Source organism: Melopsittacus undulatus, chromosome 5, assembly GCF_012275295.1.
Source record: "Melopsittacus undulatus isolate bMelUnd1 chromosome 5, bMelUnd1.mat.Z, whole genome shotgun sequence".
NCBI classification, from domain to species: Eukaryota; Metazoa; Chordata; class Aves; order Psittaciformes; family Psittaculidae; genus Melopsittacus; species Melopsittacus undulatus.
In genome coordinates this window covers 35,683,164-35,704,136 of record NC_047531.1, presented here as the reverse complement: position 1 = coordinate 35,704,136, position 20,973 = coordinate 35,683,164, and the positions used below count along the sequence as shown (strand labels likewise).

The 20,973-nt window shown below is 48.7% G+C and overlaps 1 protein-coding gene across 7 annotated transcripts in view; it reads right to left on the bottom strand.

Annotated features, from left to right (window-relative positions):
- FRMD4A (FERM domain containing 4A) overlaps positions 1-20,973 on the bottom strand; it is a 282,366-nt gene that overhangs the window by 30,378 nt on the left and 231,015 nt on the right. For all 7 annotated transcript variants that reach the window (XM_031043981.2, XM_031043980.2, XM_031043979.2 and 4 more), the window contains exons 12-13: positions 11,294-11,370; positions 6,678-6,816 (exon numbers count right to left, since the gene is read on the bottom strand). In XM_031043981.2, the coding sequence (XP_030899841.1) occupies positions 6,678-6,816; positions 11,294-11,370 (216 nt within the window). The remainder of the gene's footprint in view (positions 1-6,677; positions 6,817-11,293; positions 11,371-20,973) is intronic.

The following is a 20,973-nucleotide window of genomic DNA, read 5'->3' as shown; positions in this document are numbered from 1 at the left end:
CCCTCTTAAACAAACTAGGTATGGATTCACTGTGTTACCACATACCATAATAAACCTTCAGAAATGCCAACCTGCAAAGCCTGATGGCTAAAGGCTATCTCTAGCATCTAAAAGAGCACAGGAGGGGCCTTTCCAAATCTGCTTTGGACCAAGACATGGTGGAGACATGACTTAAAGGGGCTGTCATGAGAAGATGGAAGAAAATACTGGCAGGAAAACGTATTCAGATTATGGTCCAGACTAACAAGCTGCCCCTACTGTGAGGACCTTTTTCAAAGCATTAACATTACTTCAGCAAGAAACAAGAACCAGTCCCAGCTCAGTAACTGGTCACACTAGGGAAAGGAGTCACCCAGGGTACACTACCAACTGTCACCTATCTGGACACCTCCAGGGGAAAGTAAACACGCATAACGTGTAAATGAGTGAGAGAAGAGAGAAGAGATTTCAGCTGGAAGGGACCTCCAGTGATCATCCCATCCTCTTCACATCTTAGGACGGAATGAGTTGACTTCCTAAGATGTCATCCTTTCATTGCTGGTGATGAACGGATTTGAGAAAACAAGATGCCCATAACGTTCTGGTGAGTTAGCTCCAGAACATTCTCTTCACTGAGCAGCGAGCTCAGATGTTTTTATGCACACAGTGCCATCGAAGGCAGAAAACATTCAGGGTGTGGGGGTTATAGTGGCTGCCTTGCCTCTGCAATACAAACCCTGATGTTAGTAGCTCACCATCTATCTGCAGTCCATTCTCCAGCCTCTAGCAGGTACTTAACAGACAAAAGGACCAAGAACATTCAGTTATATCCCCAGCACTATTGGGAAGAGTCCTACATGTGAGGGTGTCCTGGGTGGCCATGGGTATTTTTCAGTCCTTTTTCTGACCAGTGGAGCCTTAGGATCACCTTAAAATAGCAACTGCCACATCAGAACGATCCTCTCCAGTCCTCTATTTCATTTCTCACTGGGGTCATCTCCAAGCACTTCAATTCTGAACTAATGCTTATGCTGTGAGCCCTATTTAATGTATTGCTTATTGAATTTGCTTCAGGTAACAAGCCATGCTAACAAGGGGGGAACTGAGAGTCAGGAAGAAGCTCACTGCCTGTAAGATGGCACACAAAAATGACTGCTATTTCATCTCCAGCCTGGAAATCAGCTGCTTGTTCACTGACCCTCATGTGTGCTCCTCAGTCACAAATGCAGGGAGCTTGGAACTCAACCCACTGCCCAAATCTTGCAAGCCCCATGCTGCTGAGCTTCAATCACCCTGGCCTCACAGGGCCTCTGCACCTTCTCAGGCCAGAAGAGACTCTCAGTCATACAGTTCGTCATTACAGTGCTAACAAATCAGAAGCTGACTGACATCCACATACCAGCGTGTGATCTGTTCCCACTGGAACTAATATAAGATGGGACTAGAAGGAGCGCTTGCCATGATAGGATTTTCAGTGTTTCACATCTTCAGGAGCAGGAATCATTTTAACAAGAACTAAGGCTGAACTGATGGCTTAATGCTCACCAAACTGAGCTTTGCACTTAGCTCTGTCAGTGATCTGTTGTGGTGCTTTGGGTAAGACACTTAAGTTCTTAGTGATCCCCTGCCTCTGTTTCCACATCACTGAAGTAACAAGAAAAGTAAAAAGTCTCCCTGTTGCACACTGTATTTTTAAGATTAATTTAAGACTGCAAATGAAGACAGCACTGGGAAAGCCTTACACTGAAAATACCCTCAGAAGTATTATCGTCATTTAATACTCTTGGGTATCTATATGCTCCATCATTACCATTCAGAGGTACCCAAGTACCTCACAAGCTTGTTTCCACAATAACCCCAAAAACAGTGTGTGTACACTCAGTCATTTGAGTGCAGAGGCTTAACTACTTGCCAAGATGTCAGAGCAGATCAGGCAACCGGTTCTGACCCTCTTACACTAATGCTACAACCAGTTAGTTAGACACTTCTCATTTCCAACTGCTCCATCCCAAAATCAGCCCCAGGAGAAGGATAGCACTCTTTCAGCTTCTTGGATCTGATGTTTCTGGTCAGAAACAAGGTCTGCGAAATATGTTCTCCAAATAGCTCTGGAAGGTTAGTGCTAGGTGAAGAGGAAAATCACTGCTTTTTATCATGAGATTTCCTGCTACTCAAGTCTCAGTAAGGAGCTTGAGCATGAACTGCTATCTTGCTGCAATGCCACATCTTTGGAAGTACCAAGTCTTCAGAGTGCTGCTGTCCTGCTGATTTATCCCCTGCAGGTGATAAATGCAGGGTTATGAATACCTTGGATAACCCCAGAAACAGCCAGAACTGATCAAACCCAGTATCTGCCTAACTCAATATACTGAGTCCTTGCAGTGATGTTTAGGAAAGGTGCAAATCCCAAGTCTGCACAGACCGATCCTGCAAGGCAGTGGTTTTCCTGTATTTACAAGAGAGTTACAGCAAGAAGCCCTGCAGTTTGTTTCCACTTATGTTCAGACTGCAAATTACAGCACGCTCTGGCACTACCTGTTTGACCAGGCACCAGCTAAAAGTGCTGAGCAAAGGCAAAGCAGCTCCTGTGGTCCTGGCTGATGAGCCAAGCCAACACTGCCTGGATGTGTGCCCTACACAGGGTAAATGTAAACATGATATAACACCATAGCCTGGCATCACTGGAGCCAGGAGAGAGGAAAAGCAAACCAGAGAGCAGGGATCAGCAGGGCAGAGTGAGATTCCTCCACAGAGGATACAATCCAAAGAGAAGACTCCAGGGAGACCTTATTGTGGCCTTTCAGTACTTAAAAGGGGGCTACAAGAAAGACGGGGAGAGACTTTTTAGCAGTGCCTGTTGCAGTAGGATGAGGGTGATGGTTTTAAACTAAAAGAGGGGAGATTCAGGCTAGATGTGAGGAAGAAATTCTTTGCAATGAGGGTGGTAAAACACTGGCACAGGTTGCCCAGAGAGGTGGTGGATGCGCTATCCCTGACACATTCAAAGCCAGGCTGGATGTGGTCCTGGGCAACCTGATGTAGTTGAAGACGTCCCTGCTCATTGCAGGGGACTGGAGTAGATGAGCTTTGAAGGTCCCTTCCAACCCAAACCATTCTATGATTCTATGAAACCTGCTGCAGCCACAGAAGGTTTTAGATCTGACTGCAGTTGTGCTAACAGTGCCCTGCACTCAACAGTGGGAATGAAACATCTCCTGAAAGGAATGGGGTTAATTTCCCCTGCTGCTCAGTCCCTGCTGCCTCTGCTCCCTACAGCAATACCCATCAGCATCAGGTGGTCTTGTGCTTTGGACAGCCGCTCATCAGAGGCAGGAATCAGACCAACAGCTCATTTCATACAGGCCACTGAGCAGCAGCCAGCACAAGGCCTTGGCTAGACTCTGTACTGACAGCACAATAGTGGAAAGCTAGATTACATCCCATTAGCGCTCCCTCAGGCCCTGCAGTCCCTCCAGGCTCAGAACCTTTCAAGCACTTAGCACAGACCTGCCAAGTCTCATTTCCAGGGAGGGATACTGGCTCATGCATGAGTCATTTCAAAGCATGGGGCCAAACTGATCCCCCATCTTGTTCTGACAAGGTCAGAGGGTGAAGACAAATCCATTAGTGAAATGCAAGAGTAGATGGACACTGGGGATGGATTTACAGAATCATAGAACAGCTTGGGTTGGAAAGGACCTTAAGACCATCCAGTTCCAACCCACCTGCCATGGGCAAGGACACCTCACATTAAACCATGACACCCAAGAGAAAAACAGGCAACGATGGGGGCAGGAAGGCAGCCAAGACACTGGAGCTGGAGACCCTCCTGGCTCTTTGGCCCTGTCCAGACTGGGTCTCACCTGCTGGGGCTGAGGCTCACCAAGGGCTCACCAAGAGCTCAGTGCCCCTGCTCCCTCCGCAGCTGCAGGGGTACGAGCATCATCTCTTGCCTGCAGTGATGGGGCTTTGCTGCAGGTGATTTTTTGAAATCCTTGTCCTATTCTCTACTGGTCCATTCAGCCAAAAAGCCTCGTACTTGGAGGAACGTGCTGTTGGAAATTCCCACAAAATGTGACTTCTCAAGCTTTCTAAGCCAAATGTTTGATTGACTCATTGCAGTCAGTGGAGCAAAGACATGCCTTGAAGTCCTGCTGCATCTCTGTTCTGGAAAACAAGGGAAGCTGACAAGCGTTCTGCACACTGACATGTTCACTGTGGGCATCTTCTCAGTCTCCACATTACGCTTTGGTTGCAGGGAGAGACAGATCAGCAGGGAGGAGATGCTGGGAAATGGGTGAGCTGGCAGGAGTTCAATGGCTGGGACCTCATTTCCTTGCAAAATGGTCAAAATCCAGGCAATCCTGGTTTTATTTCTTTCTAAAATCACATTAATGGAGTTGTCTAGTGGAGCAGTGCAGATCCAAGTGATGCCAGTTATGTGAGGAGCACAGAGTTCAAGCTTGCTTTATCACTGTTTTGTATCTCCTGCCATCTAATCTCCATCCCTAGAGTGAAGGGTCAGATGCAGTGAGCTCCAGCAGGCTTTTTCTTCTAAGTCTGTTTTTATTATTCTTTCTTTTGTCAAAACTATATGAAATGGCAAGTTTGGACATAAAAGAAAGGAATATCTAAGTTTTGCTTTGAAGCTGGGGATTCGACTGAAGTGGGGGCTGAGACTTAAGGGGATGCAAGCCCATGCAACCTGAAACTCAAATAAATGTTTGTCTTAAGCCCCTGAGAGCTGAAACAAAGACATTTCACAACACCCCACTCTGTTTCACGGTTTTAAAAAGCAAAGCACACATGAGTACAGTGTCCTGGAGTGACCAGAAGGATGTACTGATCAATTCAAATTGATGGATCTATCAATCTCAACAGCATCACGTCAAAGACAAGGACAACAGAATAAAATACCAGCTCCCTTAAGAGAAAGGGACACAAATATTTCGTAGGCCTTCATTTCAAAGTCTCAGCATGACCACTGGCATCATTTGTGACAAAGCACACTGAGATGATCACAGAAGTGACAGGCTGACAAATGGGGGCTGGTGGATGGTGCTGTCTGTAGGAGTGTGAGAGAGGGGAGATCAGATTGAAACACAAGCTGCCAACAACAAAAGGAGCCACTGATGAGAAGCGCTGGGCATTTAAGAGACCCAGTTTCTTAGCAAAGAAGTGGGAGGAGGAGGGAATCTCCTTTTGTTTGTGGGTTGCTTGTGACCTAAATACCTTGCAGCTAGATCAGCAAATCCAGCTGGCTAAAAGCACAGAAAAATATAAAGTTGTATTTGTTTGCTGAGCTGGTTTTGTTGAGAGTACAACAGAGAGGGCTGTGCATTGCCCTGGTGCAGAGGAGGGGGACAAGAAAGTGGTACTTGGTGTAGGGTGCATTTTGTCCACAGTCACAGCTGGCACTTAGGGGTGGGAAGTTATCTAGGCTCCTAAATTCCATATAGCTCACAGCAACTATGAAGAATCCTGTTTCTTTGCATTAGATGGGATATGGCCAAAGTGAGTGTAACCATATGTGCTGCCCAAGGCACCCAAACATACTATGGTAAACATACTATCCACTCTACAATAAAGTCACAAAGTTCATGATGGGAAAGCAATGTCAGATGGTTAGGAGTGAACTGGACTAATAGCACACTGATGGCCTTCATGTACTTTCAGCAAGCCAAAACATTGAACTGCCAGAAAAATAATGCAGCAAAGAAAAAACAGGAAAAAGAAGTATTTTTCTGCCAGTTTAGTGGTCTGAACTGGATCAGGAAGGGACCTCATATGTCCATGGGCTGTGCAAGGGAGGGAGCAGCCCCTGCCTGAAAATGCGGGCAGTGCTTTCAGGAGTAGCATGTTAAAACTGTTTCAGCCATTTGGAGGACCTGCCATCTCATAGGGATGGGGAACAGTGCAGGCAGCTGTATAAGAAGGTGCTCGTTCAATACAGATTCTGTATTGAGTCACATCTCTGTAAAGTTAAACACCAGCAGGCTCATGTGGAGAGGGCTGTCTGCATGAGAAGTCTCTCTTCTGCCTCAAAGTCTTCTCAAAGTCATCAAAGCGATCTCCTGCTGTTCTGGGTATGCCTAAAGTTACTGCTGATGAAAGGAATTAGAGGAAGAACACCCACTCCTCTGGTTTCAAGGTGGTTTCTTTTGTGTATTGAGTTGCCCTTTGTGCAGCACCAGATTGAGACAGTTTCTTTTAAGGCCAGGATGTCAGAACCTGCCCTCCTTTGCTGTGATATTCTATGTGGAGAGAGAAATAATACCTCTAGCCCTCATTTCTAGGAAATACAACAGTAGAAAGCAAGGGACAGACTCAGAAACAGGCAGAGAGTGTGAAGCTACTTTAAATTCAGTTATTGGAAGCTGCCCCAATTTTATGACAGACTTCATCCAGACAGGGATGTGACCCTATCTGCTTGTAGATGTTGTCTCCTCCATTTTGGCCACAGTTCAGTACAACCTTTCCCTCAATCCTCTCTCCCATAGACATGGATTTGATACAAATTCCCTCAATCTGGCCAAAGCCAGTAGATATATTGAGTTAATCTGCCCACTTTTTTGATCTCAAGTGGAATGGGTGGGCAGGAAAGGAGCCACCATCTGGACTTGACCTTGCTGTGACTTGGGGGAGTTGAGAAGGACTAACCCATCACAACATGCACTTTCCACCTCCACCATGCTTACCTTGCTTTGCTTTCTGTCCAGGTAGAACTGATGTTGACTAATGGCCATAGCCCAGATAGACTTTATTAGTGCTGGACAGGCGTACCACGTATGCACAGCAATGCCACTATGCCCAAAAGTCCTCCTGGTCACAGATGCCCTGGAGAGAAAAGATTTACCTGGGGTTATACCAAGGTTTGTTCAGGTTGTTTTGTATAGCAAAACCTACCACAGGTCTAATAGTAAAAGCTGCTGTCTTTACTGAGCACACCCATATGCTAATGGGAAAAAAATGCTTAGAGAACAGCAATATAGAGCCAATCAGCCAGGAAAGCATTTACCCTAAATAACTCCTCAAGTTAGCAAGCTCCAGAGGGCTAACAGTAAAGATCTTCCAGTCTGTCCAGTTCAGACTATATTCCTGGGTTTGGCTGAGCTGATGCTGACCTGCTACGTGTCCCAGGGGAGTCACCAGTGCCAAAGCATGTGTGAATCGTGTGTGTCTCATCAATTGCTGAGATACCCAAGGCAAAATCCTCAACCCTCCACTACTTCTGGCTTTGGACAGTGGCTCTCATATATTAGGACCCAGGTGACAACTAAAGATCCATTGGAGCAATGGCCGCTTTAGGGAATGTGGGAAAAGCTCTTAAAATACCTTTATTTCCTCAGTTGTAAACAGATGTAGCAGGGCTTGCCAAGGTGTAATGGGAAAGGGGAGTTGTGAGGCTTGGAGAGGGCTGCCTTGTGCCCTGGAGAGAAGAATGTGACTCGGCAATTAGCTGAGTGAATATAAACCCAGGAAAAATGGGAACTAAATGTTTCCTCTCCATGACTCCCAATTGTCCTCAGTCATTAGCAAAAGGAACAGGTTTGGTTTCCCCATGCTTGCACAGCTGTACAGGACTGCTTGAGTATTCCTCCCAGCCCTCAGCTCCAGCCCCTGACACCTTCACACACAGTGTCCTGGATGCAGAGCTCCTTCCACCGCAGGGATGCAGCACTGGCTGGAGTAACCCAAGCAACTGATCTACAGAGCCCCAAATACATGAAGTCCTCCTCTCTAGTTTGTTAAGAAGAGTTGTGGTGGAGTATAATTATGATGTGAGAATCTGTATAGAAGCTAGCTCAGAAACATGGCACTTCTCTTACAGCCTCTAACACAGGGACGTGGATGGTGTAGAGAGGCCAGTGCAGGATGTGCTATGGAGGGGCTGTCACAATCCATAGCCAGCAGCATTCTGTGCAATGCAGATGTGGAGTTGACAATGCAGGACAGCCCAGGAGTTCTGCTGTGGACTGCAAGGGATGGCCAACTCTTTTACCAGTACTTAGAAGTCCTCAAGCCTTGCTAAGACAGTGGTTTCCCTCCTGTACCTGCACAGGCCACCTCTCCTCTTGTGCCTCTGGGCTACTGCCTTGTAGGTGAGTATGGGGAGGCCCATAGTCAAAGAAAGATTTGAGAGGCAAGTGGGAACTTTAGCCTGGGCGAGGGCTGACAGCTCTTGTGTCAGAGCCTTCTCAGTGCTGCAAAATGTGTTACAGTCCAATTGCAAAGCTACAAATTGGAGCGAAATGTCTCTGAGAAAACAGCCACAGCCAATGCAAACAAGGCCTGAAACAGCTGTGATCTCATGTTTCAGTGTTACCCTGTGCCAAGTCCTTTCCATGTGGCTGGAGCAGAAGACCTGGTCCCATTATGAGTATTGGTCGTGTGAGAAAGCTCTCTGGAGATGCAGCAGGATGGCAAGTGATGGTCCTAATGAGGGCGTGTGCTGGGCTGCTTCACCCTGTCACTGCACCCGGAATGTAGGCAGTGCTCTCACATTTGAGGCTGGAAAGGGGATCCAACTGTGGATGCTTTATGTTATTTTAAGGGACATAAACTACCACAGTGTATTAGGCTTTAAGGCATTAAGGCACTTGGACATGAGCTAACGCCTTAATTCTGGTGTCATCCTATTCAGTTCAAATGCAGTTACTCATTTTGAACTCACAGAAACATTCCCTGCAAGCCATTCATCTTCTCATCTTAAAAGCAGTAATTTCCAAACATTTTTCTTTTTGGGATCTGTACATGCTTCCTATCAAATCTGCAGCCCCAGTTAGAAAGCCTGCAGACTTAACTGGTCAGAGCTGTGAACTTGCTTTTCACAGCTATCTTTTGGGGACCTGTGAGACATGGCCCATAGGTGCTCTTCTCCATGACTCCCCTGCATGCCCCTATGGAATTAACCCTGCTGATACCCCCCTAAAGTGAGGTATCATTTCCCTCTTTTACGGGATAAGCAACCGTGATGCAGAGATGTTAAATGTCTTGTTCGGGACAGGAAGCCACGGGCAGAGGCAGGGCTCACAAACACACATTGTGCTGCCCAGCCCTGGCCACAACCATGGAGCAGTGCTTGTTCTCCTGTGACTGTGGCTTCGCTGACTCAGGCTCTGGTTTGGCTACACGGAGAGGAATGTGGAGAGAGCACTATGTTGGCTACTCCTCCACCTCCACATGCCAAACAGCTCCTCGCAGGAGTCCATCCCGCTTGGCCAGGAGGCTACAACCTGAATTGTGTTCCCACCATGTAACTGCAATGTGCTACGCTGCTTTACAGAGTACCGTCTTGACCCGGGTGCTGGTACTCTGTGGGTACAAAAACCAGCCACATTCATTTCCTTGTAATAAGGAAGTACCAGGCTGACAACCTGGGATGGGGTTTTGTCCTCCTGGTGTTGAACACTATGAAAAACGGAAGCTCTTCTGTGTCAGTAATTCCCATCACTTAAATACAAACAACACAGAGGAGGGTCCTCTGTGTGATCACACTTCATGCATGACACTGAGTTGCAAAGATCCTGAGATCCCAGAGCTATTTGGTTTCTTTCCCTTGCGATTATAACTATTTCCTTGCCTTATAATAGTCTTTCAATACCTAAAGGGGTAAATCTGGAGAGGGACGTTTTACAACGGCATGTAGGAATAGCACAAAGGGGAATGCCTTTAAACTGAATGAGGGGAGATTTAGATTAAATATTAGGAAGTTCTTCCCTGTGAGAGTGCTGAGGCGCTGGCACAGGGTGCCCAGAGAAGCTGTGGCTGCCCCATCCCTGGCAGTGTTCAAGGCCAGGTTGGACACAGGGGCTTGGAGCAACCTGCTCTAGTGGAAGGTGTCCCTGCCCGTGGCAGGGGGCTGGAACTGGAGGAGCTTCAAGGTCCCTTCCAACACAAACCATGTTATGATTCTGTGATTGCTGCTCCCAGGAAAGGGCCAGCCTAGCTGCTGAGGAGCTTCTTGCTGCCTGTACTTTGCAGCATGAGTTTCAGATGTTTGGTGGGGAAGGAGTGCAGCACCCACAGCTCCTGTGGCTGGAAGCTCTCCCAGCGTATTTGCAACTTTGCTCTGCTAGGTTTCATGCTACTATTTACATGCTTAATACTTAAGCAGATGCCTCAAGGCTCTGCTGACCTGGAGCTGCACAAGATTCAAACTGCTTGCTCAGTTACTGCTTTAACAGAATGCACCTATGGAGACAGGCACCGATGTACTGGTGTGTTGTGTTCATATCAGGGCAAATAAGCATAGATACTGCATGCAAAATTCTCCTAATAAAACTACATGCATTAGCAGACAGATAGGATGGGAAACAGGTGAAACAGGCTCACAGCTGACAGATTCATACTCATTTTGCAAGTGGGACATTGCTTTTAGTGAGAACACCCTACAAAGCAACACACACGGGTCACTGCAGTCGCCATCCACTAGCACACACAAATGGAGGGTGCAGAATGCACTTGATTAGGTGCAGCTCAGTCACTGGAACTCACTCTCTCCCGCGTCAGGTTTGTAAAGCAAGGGAAAAGAAAGTCTCCCGTGCCAAAAAGACTGATGGGCTCCCATCCAGCCAGCCGGTAAAGCCCTGGTACCGTGCCATTCCTTTCAGTTGCACTACTGAATATTTATTTACAAGGAAACATGTGAGTACGAGATCTGGCGCCCATCTCCGGGCTCCAAGTGCAACACGGGGACAAGGCACCTCTCCCCTGCATGTACGGGGGTGCCGGCAGCCAAAATAGAGGGAAGAGGAAAACAAACACCGCTGGGAGACCAGGGGAAACACATCCTGGAAAACACCCCCCCGAATCCTTAGTGCCCCGCTGGAAGGAAGCGGCAGCCCCCGGCGTGGTGCCTGCTGCTCCTTCATTAGGGCTTCACCGGCTACCGAGCGCAGCCAGCCCCGCATGGCAGAGTGGGGAGCGCGGCTCGGCACGACATGGCTCGGCACGACCCGGCTCCGCACTGCAAAGCCCGGCTCGGAATGGCTCGGCACGGCCCATCCCGGCTCGGAATAGGTCGGCACAATTCAGCCCGGCTCAGCCCGGCCCCGCACTGCAAAGCCCTGCTCAGAATGGCTTGGCACGGCCCAGCCCTGCACGGAATAGCTCCAGAGGGCTCACCCTGGCTCGTCATGGTTTAGCCCTTCTGGGAATAGCTCGGCACGGATCAGCCCAGCTCGGAATAGCTTGGCACGGATCAGCCCGGCTCAGCACTGCAAAGCCCGGCTCGGCACAGCTCAGCCCGGCTCGGCGCGGCTCGTCCCGTCTCCGCACAACTTATCCCTTCTCGTCCCGTCTCGGCGCTCACCTGCGCGGGTCGTGCACCTCCACCGAGAACTTCTTCTCGCGGAAATAGAGGTTCTCCAGCTGCCTCCATTGGAAGATCTGCGGGGAGAACAAGCAGGCGGTGAGGAGCCTCCGCGCCAGCCCTCACCCGGACCCGCTGCCTACCGGCTCTGCGGCGGCCGCTGCTCCCTGCTCTGCTCCGCTCCGCCCCGGCCCAGCCCCGCGTCCCGCCCGTCCCGTCCCCCCCCCCTCCACAGCAGCGGGGGCAGCCCCGTGGAGCGGCTCCGACTCGCCCGGCCCCGGTGCTGGAAGGTGGGGGGACGAACGGGGGAGGGCGCCCGTTTCACTTGGCAGGGTTGGTACGGGTTGGACACATGCACGGCAAGGGAAAACCGGGATTCGGCTGATTATCCCTCCGGGAGCTGTGCTCCGGCACAGCAGCATTCCCCTCGGGGCTGTGGGTGCACAGAGCGGACCTGGGAGGGGTGAAGGTGGCCTGGATGGGTGTGGGAGACCCCCACGCAGTGTCTTATGATGCCCAGCGCTGCTTTTGCCCCATAATCAACATAAAACTCTCAGAAGCAGGGTCAGTTCAGCTTCCCAGGCACTGGCAGACTCGTGTTGGTGTTGCCCGAGGCTCCATCATGCTCCCGGTGATGTGAAATGCAGTAACAGCAAAGGCATATTCCTTCCACTGTTGTACAGGCTGCCCTGTTGGGCATAGCAAAGCAATGTGCACTGTCACCCAGGGGACCTGGGGCATGAAGCACTCATAGAATCATAGAATGGGTTAGAAGGGAACTTAAGGCTCATCCAGTCCCAGCCCCTGCCAGGGCCAGGGGCACCTTCCACTAGAGCAGGTTGCTCCAAGCCCTGTCCAACCTGGCCTTGAACACTGCCAAGGATGTGGCAACCACAGCTTCTTTGGGCAATGGGAGAAGCCAGTTTACTCAGTCATGGGAGTGAAATGCAGGTCTCCTGGGTGCTGGCTGTATGCCCTGCCCCAGCATCAGCATGTGCCGCACTCAGTGTACACTCTGGCTGTACACTGAACGTACACTGAGTGTAGGTGCTCCTGGATGTGCTCACACAGTCCCTGTACCCCACACCTCTGCCATGACATAGCCCTCGTCTCCCCAGCAGGAGGGAGGACTGACCACAGAAGCAGCATGAAGGATGCGGTGTCAGCTCTGCAAACCACTGCACTAGCAAACCACATGTCACTGCAACGGACAGGGCCACCACCACCTCCTCTTTACAAATCAGCCCAAATCCAAACCCTGGCTTCCAGGCTGCTCATCCACAAGGAGGAGGCAGCCTCCACCCCTTGGGCATCCCGCATTTTGGCTTCCCTCACTACCCTTAGCAAGCAGCAGTGCAACCTCGGTGCTGGGGAGCAGAGCCAGCAGAGCTTTCCTGATTTATACTCCTTCTCCCACTACAAGCGGCTTCTGTGGAGTTCCTGTCCTACCCCCAAGGAAGGCGCTGGCTCCTGCCATGATGAGATAAGCCGCTTGTCAGTGTCAGCGCTCTGGAGATAAGTAAACAGGAGGAGTAATTTGATTTGCACTGATTAAGCTGCTGATGGAGGTGCAACCTAGAGAATAAACCAAGCCATGTTGAGGACCTACAATTTCCTCCTCACTTACATCTCTGGAGCAGCAAAACTGAAAATACTTGTGTTGGGAAAAGTTTCTAACCAATTTATTTATCATTTATTTACTTATTTCTTACTTTCTTTTCTTTCGATAGCAGGGTGTTGAGGAAGAAAGGTGAGATAAGGAGGGCACTGAGCTGCTCCATACTCTGAAGCTGTCTGTGTTGCAGGAGGGTAAGGGAGGAAAGGGGCCAGGAAGGATGGGAAGCTTGAAGGGCTGGCTCACACTCTCCTCAGAGGATTATGTTATTCCTCCACTGGAAAATTGAATTGTTGCATAAAAGTTGTCATCATCAAAGGAAGCACAGAAATACCCCCTGTTTTACTCAGGGAGAGAGGACTGGCACAGGGTGAAAGGGTTAAGCCAGGAGCTGGGGTCTAAATCTGAAGTCTGTCTCCCCTGCAAGCCCCCAGCTTCAAAAGCACTGAAAGGAAGTTTGGGGCCTAAACTCCCACTGACAACTGGGGTCAGGACTGAGATTGTGATGTGGGCTGCCGAAAATATCCCTCCGTACTTCCAGATGCCCATCCCAAGATGGGGAGGATAACGTGGCTGCATAGCATATGCAGAGGACGTGTCTGGGAGGCGCTCAGACATGTGGAACACATCAGAGTCTAAAAGCCCAGCAGATCACACCCTTCCGACAGCATCTCGCTGTCCCAGGGTCCCCTGTTGTCATTTATGACTAAACTTCAGCATGATGCAGAAGGAATTTGAAAGCCTTTTTGGAGCTGCTGGCAGCTGTGCTCCTCCCCGTCCTTCTCCCTCAGACTAAGCCAGATTGTTCCCTGTGCTCAGATCCTTTCCTATTCTACCCACTCTGCTACCAAACCTCACTGCAGCTCCGTTTCCCTTCCATGATTAACTCCAACTGTCCAAACACTCGGTGCTCTGGGGAGCTGTTCAGATGGCCAAACGTAGGCGTGAGTGCCGCATTCCATGCCCCAGGGTATCCCGGGATGGAGCCTGCTGTGGCTCCAGTGTGCAGATGTCTTGGATCCCCCAGCAGTGCCTAAACCAGCATTAGACACCTACGTTTTGGGCACTGGAGCCCCAGATTGCTGCATTTTTACATTCAGTTTCTTTGTTTTTCCTGGCAGGGTGCAGAAAGAGGCACCTTTGGGAGGGAGGGGGTGAAAGTGACCCTGCAACCTGAGGCTGTTCCTCTTGTTCCATAGCTTTGCTCTCCAGAATGTGCACGTGCATTTTATGGTTGCTGTAACTGCCTCCCTTTGCTCCCCAAATGTTATTCTGCAGTCTCCCATTCCCTTTGCCCACACTGATCTCAGAAGTCTCAACCTGCTTCAGGGATCCTATCTGCAAAGCTGTGAATACCCACAAGGAAGTATCTGCTTTCCTGTTCACTGATTATAACCCCCCAGGAGAAGCAAAGCCCAAGGTCTCCCTTCAGCCAGACCTCCTAATGTAAGCAAGCTGTTCCCTTCACCAGTTATGTATGGTTTCAAATTGATGTTAATTCAGTGACAGATGCACAAGGTGCCATTAGTGGGTCTTCTTAAATGGAAGCGTAACTTTTACCCATCAAGATCCTTTTACCACTTGCAGCCTTCACTGGGGAATATGAGGCACAGCAGGGAGCTGGTCGTAATTTCAAGAGAGTCTTGTGGAAATGCAGTGACAGCAGATGTATGCTGGTTTGGGGGCTAGTTTGGGTCAAAGCATCCATGTTCATGGCAGGTTTGCCTCTTCCTGCATGAAGGCTGGGCCTGGGTTTAGGTTATTTGGCTTATGATGGTCTTTGGCTACTCTGCAGCACTGAATCCAATGCCTACTCTTGTGAATGAGACAATTCATATGGGCTTTAACTGAGTCTCATTAGGGGTGCAGTGATTTTTGCCATACAAAGGATACCTCACAGCAGGCACTGGGACAGCATCTCCCCAGACACACTGGAAAAGAGGCTCAGGAAAGAGTCAGTTGGTAATACAAGCTGAGAGCACAGCTCCCCTGCCCTTTAGTAGCTGCCTTGACTCGGAGCCTGCAGACAAGAGCACAATTAGTGGTGCTCGTGGTGGGCTGAGCTTCTGTGATGTGGTGGTTTGCCCACTGGGATCTCTTCTGAGGTCAGCAGCCTGATTTGGATCAGGGAGCACAGGGCAGCTTTCAGATGGGAACAATTTTTGGTAGTGGCCATCATTACAGGCTGCACATGAGGTCATTTCATCTTCAATAGATGCTTAAGAAAGTCTCTCCGAGACTGGCTTTTGAGTGTGGCTGCACACTCAAGCATGTGAAAGAGGCTACTAGAAGGGGAGAAGAGCATTACCCTTATTTGCCTCTTCCCTGGGGTGACTGTCCCCAGTGTGGGCCCTGTTTCATTGCACCAATAAAACTGGAACTGACACTATCACTTGAATTAACAAAACTGCTTATCAACCCATGAACATTCAAAGGAATAATTGTTCCCTGTCGGACCTTGTGCACTGTTTAAAATGCACTGGGGTGGGTGGGGAGGCCATGGCGGGGCAGCCAGTGCCAGAAATGGCTTTTCTGCAAAGCTGGCAACTTCGAAGAGGAGCCAGGGGAGAGATCCAAGCACTGCACGGTGCACTCCGGAGGCTTCAGGTGCAAGCTACAGGAATTTTCTCATTGGAAACCCCTTCCAAGAGGCAGGAGAGCTTGCCAGGCACCAGATGTTTGTGAGTAGTTACAAAGAGCTGCAGTCAAAGCCCTTCAGACGCAAGCTTCTTTTGTGAGTGCACTTGTGGTTTGTTGGCTGCTCCCTAATTAAGCTGAGCCTGGAGGAGAGGAGGCCCCGGGATCTGCATCCACTTCAGCCATGTGAGTCTGAGTTTTACCATGGTTATTGACTGTGGGGCTGGTTCTGCGAAGCTTGCACACAGCAGGAGGTAGGGTCAGTGGGAGAGCACTGAAAGATGCTCCTGATAAATAAGGGAGGGTGTTCTGTGAATGAAGCATAGGGAAGTGCTCATGGCTTGGCCACTCCTGTCCTGGGTGACCTGGACTTTGCTGAGGTGTAGGAATGCGAGTTAATCTACATTAGGCTGTGCTTGGGAAAGCCTTGGCTGTGTATCCAGTGGAGGGACCATCTCCTGTCAGTAATGAGACTGTTGCTGGCTCCTGTGTTGCCCTGCAGCCAAGGGTCAGGATGGAGAGTGTTGCTGAAGGGCAACACAGTGCTCTCTGGATTATGGTACCTAGAGAAACATGCCCGAATAGTACCTTTTGTAATAAGTCTCAAGCACCTCTACCCTGGGGTTGGGGTACTAGGTCCTCTTCTCCCTTCTGGACTTGGCACTGGGCAAGTGAACTGAGGCTGTACACTGTGCGAACTGTTCTGTATTTGGTTTATTAAGAAGCAGATACAAATACTGAGGTATTTGGTGTCTTGTTTTCTTTTCTTTCTCTGTATGTGTTCCCCTGAAGAACATGAAATGGGGCACAGGCAGGACAGGGATATTTAGCAATGCACATGCTCTCGGGGGTTTCAGATACCACGGTTGGTGGCTCTTCAGAATCAAACCATCTGCAGAAGTCTACAGAGGATCTACCTGCTCTTTGTCTGCTCTTGTTGGTGACCTGAAGGGGATTTACAAAGGTAATGGAGATAGATAGGCTTTCCTCAGAGGTGTCAACTGAAAGTATAAAAGGCAGTGGGCACAGGTTGCAGGGTTGCAGCAAGGACAATTCTGACTAGATATGTAAAAACCCCCAACCCATATATAAAAAAGCCCCAGTCAGTGAAGGTGGTCAAACATTAGGGCTGTGAGTAACCTGATTGAACTCTGAAGCTGGCCCCAACTTTGAGCAGGAGGTTGGGTTAGAGACCTCCAGAGGCCTTTTTGACCCATATTTTGCTTTGATTCTAAGCATCTAATAAATGACCAACTGTAATTGCTGTTGGACTTACTGACCTATATGGCATCTCCCAGTCCTTCAAGTCTTGCAGCCTCTTAAGGTGATTAATGTTTTGTTAAATCATACCATGCAGCAGGAACAATCATCCCTCCAAATGCATGGGCTACCACCCAGACTGAGTGCTCTGAAAGGCTTCTAGGAAAGACAGGGAAATAACATGGCACATTTCTAACAGCCCAAATGCAACCCCTTGCCTCGCCTACACTATGGGCAAGAGCCAACCCTGGATGACATCCTATTACTAAGACTGGTACTAAACAATGGAGCTGAACAATGACAGCATTTTCACATAGCTTCCATGAGTGTAGCTACAAGCTCCCCAGTCTTTTGTTTTCCACTTTAAAGACAAAACAAACAGAACAAAAAAGAATTCCTCATTGGAAATGTAATTCCCTCCACTGAACAAACCAGTAAGCAAAATTAAAGAGGCAGAGTTATGCAGGAGGTCAGGGTGGAGGTTCTGAGCGGTCCCTTTTTGGCCTTAAACTCTATGAAAATCACAGCTCCAGTGAAGTCAATGGCAGTTTTGTCCCAGTGATTTCAGTGGGGCCATGGTTTCCGGGCATGGATTTGTGTTCTGCCTCAAGCCAACCCTGTTTCCATCAATCATACCTCTGTCAAACTAGTTAAAGTGAAGGAGGAAGGATTTGGTCCAGGCAGAACAACACCATCTTAGCTCAGACAAATAGTTTCTTGTTTCAGGGGCAGATTTACCAAGATATTTCCGTGGGCTGTCACCTATGAGTTAGTGTGACCCATAGCTGCGGGTGCCCACAGGTCATGAGATGGGGATGCTGCACTGTAACATAGTCCTCCATCCTGCCACACTTCCATTCATTCCTGTGTTTCTATTAGTCTGGGGGATTTCTTTTTTCTTTCCCTTCCCAAAACAAAAAATAGAAGGTTTCCTGTGTGATTTGATGTGAGAAACAACCCTACCAATGATCTTCCCGGAGGCTGTCATCCTCCCTTCCCCCATGGAATGGGAGTGTGGCTTGGGTAAGCAAGGCTTGCAGTGGTCTGTCAGCAGTCCCAGCTCACTATCTAATTACTTCTTCCTTTAAACCTCAGAGCTCTGTTTCTTGCCAAACAGACAAACAATTTCTGGTCCAATTTGAGCTCTCTTTTGCTGTGTGCTGTTGTCATGGGACCACACTGTCCCCAAAACCATCTCTGGCTTGACCAAACAAATTGCATCTAGATCTATATAATCAGCACTCTGCACTCATTTCCATGATGCAGAGACAATTCTCTATTAAATTTCAAAGTTGTTTATTGGCTCAGAGAGACAGCAAAGCATCAGATCACAGAGGGAAGAGCTGCTATTTGGACAAAGCATTATTTAGCTACATAATGCAGCTTGATATTTGTGTCGATAACTGTATAAGGACTGGGAGATCAGGCTTTGACTTTATATACAACCAAACCACCTTCACTGCACATATATATTTGCTATATGCTGTTAGATATTACTTTGCTGTCACTATGCTGGATATTTCTAAATCAGTTTATCTACAGGGATTTTCTTTTTTCCTGATTCTTGGAAGTTACATTTTCTCCCTTTTATCCTCCACAAGCAAGTCAAAGTGATTAGATCTTTCTGCATTAAAGATCTTTCCGATATAATTAGATAAAAGGTAGCCAGCCCATAGCTATGAATCAGCTGTGGCATCCTAGAATGATTTATCCTACCCACAAACCATGTACGTGATAATGGGCTGCAATGCCTGACCTTCTGAGTCTCGTGTCCAAGCCACTGACTTAAAGATCATAGAGTCATGGAATGGTTTGGGTTGGAAAGGACCTCAAAGCTTCTCCAGTTCCAACCCCCTGCCACAGGCAGGGACGCCTTCCACTAGAGCAGGTTGCTCCAAGCCCCTGTGTCCAGCCTGGCCTTGAACACTGCCAGGGATGGGGCAGCCACAGCTTCTCTGGGCACCCTGTGCCAGCGCCTCAGCACCCTCACAGGGAAGAACTTCTGCCTAAGAGCTCATCTCAATCTCCCCTCTGTCAGTTTGAAACCATTCACCCTTGTCGTATTCTTACATGCCCTTTTAAAAAGCCCCTCTCCAGATTTCTCGTAGGCTGCCTTTACGTGTTGAAAGACTACTCCAAAGTCTCCCCTTAAGAAGCCTCCTCTTCTCCAGGCTGAACCAGCCCAGCTCTCTCAGCCTGGCTCCAGAGCAGAGCTGCCCCAGTTCTCTGGTCATCTTTGTAGCCTCCTCTGGAATCACTCGAGCAAGTCCACATCCCTCACATGCTGGGGCCTCAAAGCTGAATGCAGGACTGCAGGTGGGATCTCATGAGAGCAGAGTGAAGAGGGAGAATCCTCTCCCTCGACCCAATGCCTCATATTCATAGCCAGTGAATAGCTGGGCCCTTTCCTGGCTCCATCTGCTGATAAAAATTCTGGGGCCTTTGGAGCAGGGAGTCCTGCTGGGCTAAGAGACAGCATCTGAGAAGGGTGGAACACATGGGGAGCCTCCTACCCCTTCAGCGCCAAGCATGAATGCTCAAGGAGGTTTCAGTCCTGCTCCAGATCTCCACCCAAACTCTGGGCCGCTGAGGTCCAATCTATTTCACTTGCTGTTGGAGTGATTTGTCTTTGCATCTTGTTGAAGTTCTTGCTGTGCTGCAGAATCATTTAAGACTTGGCTGCTGCTTTTATAGTGAATTACCCTTTAAGACCTGAATACGACAAATCACTTACAGCCAGGGAGTTTTACTTTGATGAGACTGTTCCTACAGTTAATAGTAGCCATGGGCTTGACTTGGCTGGATCAGGGATGAGAAGTCATGTTGTAGCTTTCATGAATGTCAATTCTCACAGAAATCCCTGGGGACTGTGTGCCTGATGCTATCACCACAGGACACATAAAGTTAACTGCCAAAATACAAACCAGTGCTGGCTTCCTTATAAAACAGCAGGGCCTTAGATTAGTGTTCACAAGCACTGTAGTTGAACAAGCTACTTACTTACTTAGACAACGGAAAATGAGCATGACTGTTCTATGAGTTTAAGAAGTTGCTTTACCTACCCAATCTGTTTAGTCCTGTTTGCGAGAGACACTGAAGCAAAGTTTTCCTATATAAGAAAGAGTGGTGATAATGACTTATACCTGTTAATCTATCCTGCTTCAACCATGGAAAATTTCATGCAGCCAAACTCCTTCTGTCTTATGCCAAGCTATGGAACCCTTGTTTCTCTCCACAAAGTTATTTTCTAGGTTAATAGCAGCTTCTTTCTCTGGCTGCCATGATTTATGCAGCCTGCACCCAAATCCAGCTCCTACAGTTCTGCTGTAGGATACTTGTTGTGGGTGAGGTGGTGAATGGGATTGGGAACTGATCGAGGTTAAAAGTGATCACTTTTTATGGTTGAGCTCCGATCTCTTCTCTGGAACAGTTTCCTTCCCAGCTACACAATTGTACCAGCATGACTGAGGAAGGGGCCCAGGGGAGGAAATGAGCTGTGGTGGCAGGATTGTGATGGGGGAGGAGGGCTGTGAAGGCCACTTCAACTGATACTGCTGCCAATGTTCACTGAATCGCAGCCCAGTGGCATGTCCAGCCAAATCCGGTGGAAATCAGTGTCAGGGACAAAATCCTGCTTTCCAGCCCAATATGCTCTGATTTATTCATCTCCCAGTGTACTTGGCAACTTTGTGGCACAGACATGTGCAGTGGTTAGGTGTGGGGTAGGAGGTGCTGAAAGAGGGAGAGCCTGGTGCTGGATGGTAGACACCTCAAACCGAGGGCAAGAAGCAGCCAGAAAGGTGCAGGTGAGAACATGGTCTCCTATGTAACAAGGATGGAATAAGACATTTCATCAGGGGAAAGTCTTAAACTGTGGCTGCTTTTCAACAGTCACAGGACTGGGTCTTATATTTTGATATGGAAGGAAATTAGGCAAGCAACCTCTATAAGAAGAAACAGCATGGTGAAGAACCTCGCTTTGTCTATGTCTCCCTCCTCCAGTGCTCCACATTTCCAAATACAAACCCAAGACTGAATTACTGCACTATAAAATGAGTTGAACCCGCCGTGACCTGAAGACTGGTTCAGTTTACAGCCAAGTCCATAATCCAAAAAGCATGAAGGATCAGCAAGGGGAAGAGAAATAAAAGCGCTGAGCAGAAGGAGT